This window comes from Trachurus trachurus (genome assembly GCF_905171665.1).
Source record: "Trachurus trachurus genome assembly, chromosome: 7".
NCBI classification, from domain to species: Eukaryota; Metazoa; Chordata; class Actinopteri; order Carangiformes; family Carangidae; genus Trachurus; species Trachurus trachurus.
The window spans coordinates 34064569-34074927 of record NC_139901.1 but is presented as its reverse complement, the minus strand read 5'-3'; the positions used below and the strand labels follow the sequence as shown (position 1 = coordinate 34074927).

The 10359-nt window shown below is 41.6% G+C and overlaps 2 protein-coding genes across 2 annotated transcripts; one reads left to right on the top strand and one right to left on the bottom strand.

Annotated features, from left to right (window-relative positions):
* Window positions 1-3983: 3983 nt before the first annotated feature.
* LOC310988578 (UDP-glucuronosyltransferase 2C1-like) lies at window positions 3984-5595 on the top strand (the record flags this gene model as incomplete). Its single annotated transcript, XM_083975229.1, has 1 exon — window positions 3984-5595. Exon 1 carries the CDS (start codon window positions 3985-3987, stop codon window positions 5593-5595), a length of 1611 nt encoding a protein of 536 aa, XP_083831355.1. The 5' UTR covers window position 3984.
* Window positions 5596-7010: 1415 nt separating this feature from the next.
* Window positions 7011-7982, bottom strand: LOC310988191 (P2Y purinoceptor 1-like; the record flags this gene model as incomplete). The annotated part of the gene is made up of 1 exon (XM_083974703.1): window positions 7011-7982. The coding sequence occupies one exon, from the start codon at window positions 7980-7982 to the stop codon at window positions 7011-7013; it is 972 nt and encodes a 323-aa protein (XP_083830829.1).
* Between the last annotated feature and the right edge of the window lie 2377 nt (window positions 7983-10359).

Genomic DNA, 10359 nt, shown 5'->3' with positions numbered 1-10359 from the left:
AGTGAAAATGATCTAAAAACAAGTTGATTTTTAGGTGACGGATCTCATTTTAAATGAAAAGAGTTTAGTTTTGACTAGAAATGAGACATTTTGACAAGAAATAATTCAAATATTCTTGGAAAGATTTTGAGTTTTTGCAGTGCAGAAAAGAAAAATGATTTTGATCCCACTGTGGGTCTTAACATTAGTGTAATAACTCATCTATCAGACGATGGAGCCCAAACTTTGTGCAGAATTTTTTTTTTTTTTTTTTTTTTTCAAAAATTTTTCAAAAAAATTCCATCGAAAGCAACTGGACTTAGTTATTTGTACAAATAACTAAGTCCAGTTGCTTTCGATTTAACCTCCTTTGAAATACTATGACCTGGGCAAATGAGAATATGCACCGGCTTTGTGCAGAATTATATTTTCGAGTAAATCTGGGATGAAAGTGTGGTATTTTTTTCCGCACTGGATAACGCAGGCGCACTAATTATGCGTCAGCCTGCTCACGATTCACCAGCCACTGAGCTCGGTCTCGACCCAAACATTGAATATCCCGCCCACTCAATAACGACCAAAAAAGGATCAAATTTGTTTTCCTTACTCGGGTAAACTCGTGCGACAACTCGTGGAAGGAGGCGACAAACAGGACAAACAGCCATTTCTGAACACCTTTAAACAATACATATATATTATTTTCATCTTTTCCATGTTCAAACTGACAGAAAAGGAAAAGGGCCCAACTATCAGTGATGGTCAAAGTTCTCTGAGAGCTCAAGTCTCCTGGGTTTCCCATTCTTTTGCAGGCTGCTGTATACAGTATACTACACATATTATACACTGGAAGGGACACTGTGTCTCAAATCCAGGGTAAATACTAACATACTAAAGACTGTGTAGCGTGTTCACAACCGATATGATGTTAATATGCTGTTGGCTTTAGATGTTCCATTTTAATTCTATTCAATACTATTTCAGCAGTATATGTGCAACAAATGAGCAATCTGCAATAAACAGGAAATGGTTTGAGATGATGATGAAGACGATGACAATGTCAACCAAACTGGGTCGGCTGTAAGACGGTTCTGGAGCCGAGTCACCGACCACAAATCAGTCTTTTCTCTACTTTCTTTCTACTGCCACCACATGTGTTTCCTTTGTGCATCGTCAACACAAGCAGAATGAAGTCTATGTGCATTTGTCCTAATTTGAGTACAACTTCATTATTACTATGTAGTATGATTAGTATCAGTGATTAGTATCCAACCAACTGTTGAACATCTCTGTTACATGAGACAATCAGCAGTGAGTTTCAAGTCAGCTCCTCATGACAGACTTGACATTTCCGCTGCCTGCAGCTGTGGCCTGCGCTGCATCTATAAATGTGTGTGTTTGGCAGAGCCGTGGGCGTGACACTCAAGACTTGAACTGTAAAAGAACATGCCACTCATTTAACATTGCGTCCTGTAACACGGTCAGACACGTGATGCACAGTTGGAATAAAAATGGTTGAAAACTATGATGGAGCTGCTTTAGTGCGAGTGTTGTTCTGAACAGAGTCGACCGGTCTTTGATGTGCAGCATCAGCAGCTTCTCTCTGGGCAGGAACCTAAGACTCATAAGGCCCGACGCGCCCTCACTGACCTTGACCTTACTAATGCAGCTCTCTCTCCCCTTGTCAGAATGTTGCTAGGTTACAAAACGAGTCGTCTCTTCCTGCCACCTAATGAAAAAACTACAACGTTGGTCTGACTTTGAGTTGTAGCGCAAGAAATTCATAACAGCACTGGCAGCAGCTTTTGACATGGACCCTAAGGTACCTTCAAAATGAGTGTGGGTGCATGATATAACGTAGGGTAACGTAGCCTATGTCCCACCCCCTTTTGATTCTGATTGGTCAGTGTGGGACAAGTGACATTGACGAGTGATTTCAACTCAAAGCGCTCTAAACGATAAGTAGAAGCTGACAGCAGCCCCTTAATCATCATTATACTCAAGTATAAAGGTCAAGGTCATGTTTTCTTATATAGCCCCTTAAAAACAACCTATTGACCAAGGTGCTTTACATCAGGAAATAGCAATAAAATACTATGATAGCCTACATTTAAAAAAATACAATTTCAACAGAGACAGAGATAAATACAAATACATTCAGCACACGAAACAAGTTGGTCTGACAGCCCGGGCGAAAAAATTTGTTTTAAGAGAAGATTTGAAAATCTCTAGAGTGTCCGATGAACGGATATGAAGCTGTAAACTGCTCCACAGCTCAGGGAAGGGACATTTGTGTTTCTGGGCTAAAAATATTTTTTTTTGTGTGGTCTCTTCCTGTTTGAGCTTAAAAACTAAGACACTTGACTTTTACTTCTGTGACCACTGTGTTTTTATAGTTTTTTTCTGTTTAAATTGGTTTTGAATGCATTAGACCTGTTAGTACTCATCACTCCATCAACATTCCACACATTAAATGATTAAAGCTGTAGCAGGGAAGGGGGTGGGGTTTAAAGGGAACCTCTGTGTGGTGACATGGGTTTGGATAAACAAGGCAGCAGAATGGACGAGTTCACTGAGGCTCTTGTGGGAGTTATACATTCACTTGCGTTGCATGATAAACTCAGATACTGGATTCCTCCTGGTCGGAACAACAGGTCACAGTGTCCGAGACCGGGACGTCGTCAGGTGAGAACTGATTTGACTGCTAATGAACTATATGTTGCACTACTGCTACTTTTTATGGACAGTGTGTTTTTGATGTGTACAGATTATTCAGATGCATTTCATCACACCACAGGCTCATTACATTAACAGGACTAAAGAGCAGCCTGTATCATTCCTTTTCTTTCTTTGATCTCAGATTGAGGGCACACTCAGCGTTATGTGTGTAGGCTGTGGTTTGCTACATCCCGTGTACTACTTCTTTTTTTCTTTTTCTTTTTAGCAACCTGTGGGTGTGCTCTAAATTCTGAGTTGGTCAAAACCTGACTAAATCAGAATGAGTCTGAACCCTGCAATGATTACCAGGTTATGTATGTCTGCTGTAAGTTTGGGCAAATTATTTTAATATTTTATATAAAGTTAAGTCTTTAAAACAAAACTACATGCTTAAATAGTTGAGAACTGATGCATGACATTGCCCTGTACCAAGTGCACAAGGACTTTGACTTGGTTAATTGGTGCAGGACATTACTTAACAGTTCCTGGAAAAACGACAACTCGGGACAAAGAGCAAAATCTGGCAGATGCTCAGATTCAGCAGAGACAATGCAGGCTATGCTGTGTGGAGGAACACTGCACATAAAACATTTAGAAGACAGAAGTTGGAAATCTATCAGGAAATCGCTTGTGGGAGGTTAATTTTGTTTGTGGCAAAGATTTTCAGATTTCAGATTTATTTTATTTTTTTTTAAATGGGAACAGTACATATTGATGGACATTGACATGTAAATATGTGGGATTGTAGCGGCTAATTTCCATCCCCAGTCCCATTGGCAGGTTGATGTTAGACATAAAAAACAATGACGATAAAAAGTACAAACTGCAACCTAGTGAAAAATTAAGCCAAGACAGAACTGTTGAACTGTGAAAAAGCTATGTTACTTCAGCTATCTGCAATAATGTTTGTTTGTGAAATGGCCTTTTTTTTCCAGTCAGAAATAAAGTGTTGCTCACTGCAATTGTTTTATACACTGACTTTTTAAAGATGAACAATGTAGGATTTTTATCTTAACCCATAATCTCTTTTTGCTCATGACAGATAAGACTACACAAATATTCACATTGGAATATCGTATATGATAAATAACATTATCCACGCTCCATGGATTGCTTTCTCGCCGGCTCTGTAAAAAAATGCATATGGCCGGGCAGAGGGTTAGCAAAACAGAGGAAAAGAGACCGGACTTGCATGGTTCCCTTTAAGTTGTCAATAAATGAGTTAATTTGAACTTTTTCTGCAGAAACAGAAAATATTCACCCTATACGTTCTCTGTCTCCTCTGCAGTGATGGGGTCATATCCAGCCCTGGCGTTCATCCTGCTGTTTTCAGCAGCTCTGTCCTCCTGCTGTGATGGTGGGAAAGTGCTGGTTTACCCGGTAGACGGAAGCCACTGGCTAAACATGAAAATCCTGGTGGAGGCGCTTCATTCTCGGGGCCATCAAGTCACAGTGCTACGTTCTTCCACCAGCTGGTACGTTTCAGAGGTCTCACCCCATTACACCTCCATCACCATCCCCCAGGAGCAGTCCCAAAACATAGAGAGCCAAGACTTCATGACCTCGTTCTTGAAGAGGTCAATCGAGATCCGTCGGAACAAAGGTTCACCGTGGGCTTTTGTGAACTTTTATAGGAATCTTTTCGACATGATAGGGGAAAACCAGGAAGTTGTAGCAAAACTGGTCGTCAGCATTCTTGAGAACAAGACACTGGTCAAGAAGCTGAATGAAACTGGATATGATCTCTTTCTGACTGACCCTGCATTTCCAGCTGGAGTGCTGTTGGCACACCATCTCCAACTTCCTTTGGTTTTTAATGTACGCTGGATTATCACAGGGGAAGCACACTTTGCCATTGCCCCTTCTCCTCTGTCCTATGTCCCTGAATTGTTCTCAGATTATTCTGACAAGATGGACATTTTCCAAAGACTCAATAATATTATCTATCATGGCATATTGATTTACATGTACCACTATGTCTCTAATCCACCTTACCAGGCTGTGTGTGATAAATATTTTGGAAATGACGTCAACGTCATGTCACTCCTTCAGGGAGCAGATCTCTGGCTAATGCGGGTTGACTTTACCTTCGAGTTCCCTCGGCCCACCATGCCCAATGTTGTCTACATTGGAGGCTTCCAGGGTAAGCCCTCCAGGCCGCTTCCATCAGATTTAGAAGAATTTGTGCAGAGTTCTGGTGAACATGGAGTGGTTGTCATGACTCTGGGGACGCTGCTTAGTGACCTTGGCCCTGAGATATCAGAGACCATTGCCTCAGCATTTGCCAATCTCCCTCAGAAAGTCATATGGAGACACCTTGGAGAAAGACCAGCCACACTGGGAAACAACACCATGCTGGTTGAATGGCTGCCACAAAACGATATACTAGGTCACCCTAAAACCAAGGTATTCATCACACATGGGGGGACTAATGGTATTTACGAGGCCATATACCACGGTGTACCAGTTCTGGGCATTCCGCTCATCTTTGACCAGTATGACAACATGGTGCGTTTGAAGGCCCGGGAAGTTGCTGAGATTGTTGAAGTGACAACTTTGGATGTTGAGTCTCTGACAAATGCTCTGAAGAATATTCTAAACCCAGAAAAGCCCTACAAACAGAATATGCTCAAACTGTCACAGCTTCATCTGGACAAACCAATAAACCCCCTGGAGAGTGCCATTTTCTGGATGGAGTACGTCATGAGGCACAAGGGTGCAGCACATCTGCGCACCGAGTCATATAAGATGTCATGGTATGCTTATTACTGTCTAGATGTGATGGCAGTTTTACTAACATTTGGTCTGCTCATCATTGCATTTATTTGGGTTTCCTGTAGATGTTTCATTAGACGTTTCATATGGACCAAGAAATCCACATCCAAATCCAAAAATGAATAGACAAATGATGACAGATAAATGAATGATACTTGAGGAGTGAGGAGAATAATTAACTGTGGTACAGAAACTATAGAATACCAGTGAGGACTGAATATCAATAAAATGTGAAAATGAAAATTCTTGGAAACCTGTAACATCTTCATTTTTTTTTTTTTTTTAATTTCTTACAAAAACATATCAGTGTTCAAAAACGGTGATCAATGTTCTTCTGAATTTATAATGTTTTTTTGTTTTTTTTCTTTGAACATTAATTTGTATGTTGCAATGCTTGGGATTACAAAAGTCACACTAATAAAAACTGTTGTACTTTATGGTTAGTAATTATTTTGTTGGAAGCACATCACGATACAGGCATTAAATAATAAACAAAACAGAGAATTGAATAATTTATAAAGATTATGATGGGAAAGTAAGTTCAGATAAGGGATGCAGTTGAATTATGGAAGACAATTACACATCTTATTTTCACAACATCGCTATGAAAAATTGTTTACTTTTGTTAAAGTTCATCTGCAGTTTGATCCACAGGGACAGAGCTGGGAGTTGAATTTGTTGGAGCAGCTGTCTAAGATGAGCAGAATCTCTTAATTTCACAACCAGGGGTTGAGCGATCTGTTCAAACACACAAGGCCAGAACTGATGAGCGATGGAAACTCTCTCTTTTAGTCGCCCAATCACCTGCAGGCAGGTAACTGTACAATTAGAAAAGTAAGAAATTCAATGCTGCCATATACAATTCTGATTGAAACAGAATCTTTATATCTTGCAGAATGCATCACCAAAGATTAGTGTAGGCCCTATAATGCACTACACCAGCAAAAATGGAAGTGAAAAAAAAAACCATGCACATCCTCGCAGCCCAATGCTGGGTGGGTGCTGGACCAAAAAAACATGAAATTAAGATGAAAAAAGCTCTTTTAGGTGTTGCGGACTTTTTTCCATCTACACCAGCAAAAACACACAGTTATCTTCAGTTTCCAGTTCTGACTTTAAGTATGCTGAGTGTGCTGGTGTTTCTGTGTAAAACAAACATGAGAAGTGAAAGTGCATTTTGGAGGTTGGATTTCTTAACAGACTTCCTGTTCAGAATTATCTTGAATTTGAATCACATGCTGATGAACTTTTGTGATTAACACGCAACTATAACACCTACACATGCGCACAAGCAACATTTTATGATTTCTATCACTCATCAGTGACAAACAATGAGCTGTTAAAAATGAATTTCTGCGTATTTGGAAGATTGTGTCTATTTAGCGTTTGGCAACAGTATCATGACAAGCACAATGAACACATCACACAACCAACTGATGATTTCAGTCACATTCTATGTTACTCCCCATGATACACAGCTGAATAAGCAGACTTGTAGAAGCAGCTGTTTCAGCTGTCTGTTGTGAAAATGGTCACTTTTGTTAAACTCTGTTCTCAATTTGAGTCACAGGCACAGAGGTGGGGTTTGACATCTGACGAGCTCGTTGGAGCAGCTGTCTGAGCTGAGCAGGAATTTCTTCATTCACATGGAGGTAAACCAGAGGGTTGAGAGCACTGTTCAGACACACAAGGCCACGACTTATCTGATGAGCTATGAAAACTCCATTAAACCATTCACGACATATCTTCTGTTTGTCCAGAACTCTTGACCAGATGATGAGGTTCTTGAATACATGATAGGGGATGTAACACACAGAGAAGAGAAGAATCAAGATGAACAACAACTTCAAACTTTTTCTTTTCAGTTCCATATGAGTGTTATTTTTCTGGCAAAGAACAGCAATCACATGTCCGTAGCAGCCCAGAGTGATGAGCAATGGGATACAAAACCCAGTCACTGTCCATCCAAGGCTGTATTTCAGGTAATCATCAAGGTAGTCTTCACTGGTGGTATGGTAGCATTTTGGAACCTTTCCTCGTTCCTTGTTTTTGGGGTAGAACATGTCTGGAAGACTCTGAACAGCCACCAACAGCCAAACCACGACAGAGATAACCACAGAGTGAGTGACAGTTAATCTTCCCACCACTCTAACAGGATGAACAATAGCCAGGTACCTGAACACACTTATACAAGTGAGGAATCCAATGCTGCCATATAAATTCAGGTTGAAGCAGAATCTTGTTATCTTGCAGAATGCTTCTCCAAAGATCCACGTACTCTTCTTCAAGTAGTACACCACCAGGAACGGGAGCGTGAGCAGGTACAAAATATCTGCAAATCCGAGGTTGAGAACAAACACGTTGACAATCCCCAGTTTCTTCCAGTTCTGCAGCAAAGACTTCAGTCCCCATCCATTCGCCACCAGACCGACGATGAACACTAAGATCAAAACAGGAGGAAGGAATTTTCCTGTAAAGTCAAAGCTGACACGAGGACACGATGTGTTATTCATCGTCTTGTGGACGGCTCTCAGAGCAGTACTCGCTCTGAGTTTTCTGATGTTTTGTGTTGAAGCAAAGTGGTTTTGAGAAGTGGAAGTAAATTTTCTGTTGTTAGCAGATTTCATGGTCAGACTTCTCTTGCCTGTCAATTACACAGCGATGAATCATGTGTGACAACACACAGCTGGTTGTTTCACAACATGTGTTCGTAAGTTGTTCTTACGCCCATGTAGGAGTCTCTGGATATTCTCAATCATCCAGGTCATTGTTATCTTTTCCCACTGATCTTCTTACTTACAAAGGACTTGTTGCGATGTTGTTGTGATGCCATGTAAAGCCCTTTGAGACAAACTGTTTGTAAAAACGGGCTATATATTGTTAGGCGGAAGGCGGAAGTATGGCACACGCACCAAAGCGTGTGCCGGCAGACGGTAACAAAGTTTGCTCTCGTTTAAAGCCACAGATCTACAAAACTATCGATGATAAAATGATAGTGGAAGATGAATTTCTGAACTTTCTTGTGATCAAAATGAGGACGCTGAGCCAGGACGAGATTGTTATGCTGGCCTCAAACAACTTCCCGTCCGAGTGGATAGAGGAGTCCAAACGACTTCTCTTTGAAGTGTGTCCCAGAACAACACAACGCTGTGTGACACACAAAGGTCCTCAGAAGGATATAAACAATGTAAAGCCGTGCTTGAAAGTGCTAAACGAGAGCGGGGAAGACATCCCAAGATTTGTGTCTCACTACTTGGATGATCTCCCGCCTGTTACAAGCGGCAGCATTGACGTATCGGCTCTGCTTGGCAGGATTGAGCAACTCAACAGAGCTATCTCCAGCATGAAGGGGGCTCTTGATGCCCAAGTAAATGCGTGCGAGGATCTGCAAGCAGTTACTGCGGAGGTTGTGCAGCGCATTACGGTGCTTGAGAAGACCCATGAACATGCAGGCCCTGAACGCACCACTGGAGCAGCTGAGGTGGAAGAGACGAGTGTGGCTGATGCTCCACAGACAACACGAGAAACTACGGCAATGAGTGCTCCGCCACAAAAACAACCACAGTGGAACACTGTTGTAAGAGAAGGCCGGCGTTTAAAGCCGGTTCCTGGAAACCCCACGCTACAACCAAAACCCCGCACTGTGCGTAACCCACAGAAACGCGAGAGGAAGAATGTGGCAGTAGTTGGCACTGGGAATGTAAATAATATCCAAGTGGTTAAAACCAAGTTGGTCAGTGTGTTTGCAACAAGATTCTGCCCTAACCTTGACTCTGACACCTTACGCGATTATCTGGCTGAGAAATTGGGCAGGACTATTATGTGTCGCAAAATTGATTCGACGCGTAACAGATTCAGCTCGTTTCATATCACTGCTGAATGTAATGAGGTGGATGAAATGTATGATCCGCAACTCTGGCCAGCAGGAATTTATGTTCGACGCTACTACGAGGCTCGCCGGCCTCGATTTACACCTGCCGAAGGAGAATCTGGAGCCGAGGGAGCAGCTATACAGCAGCGCCAGGAATGTCGCAGCCCGGAGTCTCATGATACATGACAATGGTCAGTGAACGCAACACAGACAATAACACAGCTGATTTGATCCGGGTTGTATCTTACAACGCACGGGGCCTTCGTGTTGGTCACAGTGTGGAGGATAAATCACGCCGACTCATCATTGACAGGCTACTAGAGAACTGTGATGTACTGTGTGTGCAAGAGACATTTTTAGCAGAGCAGGACTTGGAAGGCCTAAATTCATTACATTGTGATTTCTATGGAGCTGGGGTATCCACTACTGACCTTAGCTTAAAATTAAATCATGGAAGGATACCAGGGGGAGTGGCTATCCTCTGGAAAAAGAAATATGATTCCATGATCAAAGTAGTCAGAGTGGATGTAGATTGGGCTATCGGAATAGAGATAAATTGCAATGACACAAAGTTTATTATTTTGAATATCTATACACCTTATGAGTGCTATCAAAATGAGGGGGAATTCCTCAATAGATTAGCCTTTGTTAGTTCTTTTATCCAAGATAATTCTTCCAGCTGCATCTGTGTCTTGGGAGACATGAATGCAGACATTTCTGATGAGAACTCTTTGTTTGCAAGACATTTCATACAATTCTGTACTGATGGAGGCTTAACCCTCTCAAGCAAAGTGCTTCTGCCTGAAAACAGTTTTAGTTACATCAGTGAAGCATGGCATACAACTTCATGGTTGGACCATTGTGTTTGTACATCTGATGCACATGCCTCCTTGGAAGCCATGGAAATTTACTATGACTATGCCATTGCCGATCATATACCGTTTTCTATATCCTTGAATGTAGAAAAATTGCCAATGGTGTCTACTGTGGAAAACAACACAACTACAGGTAAACTGGAG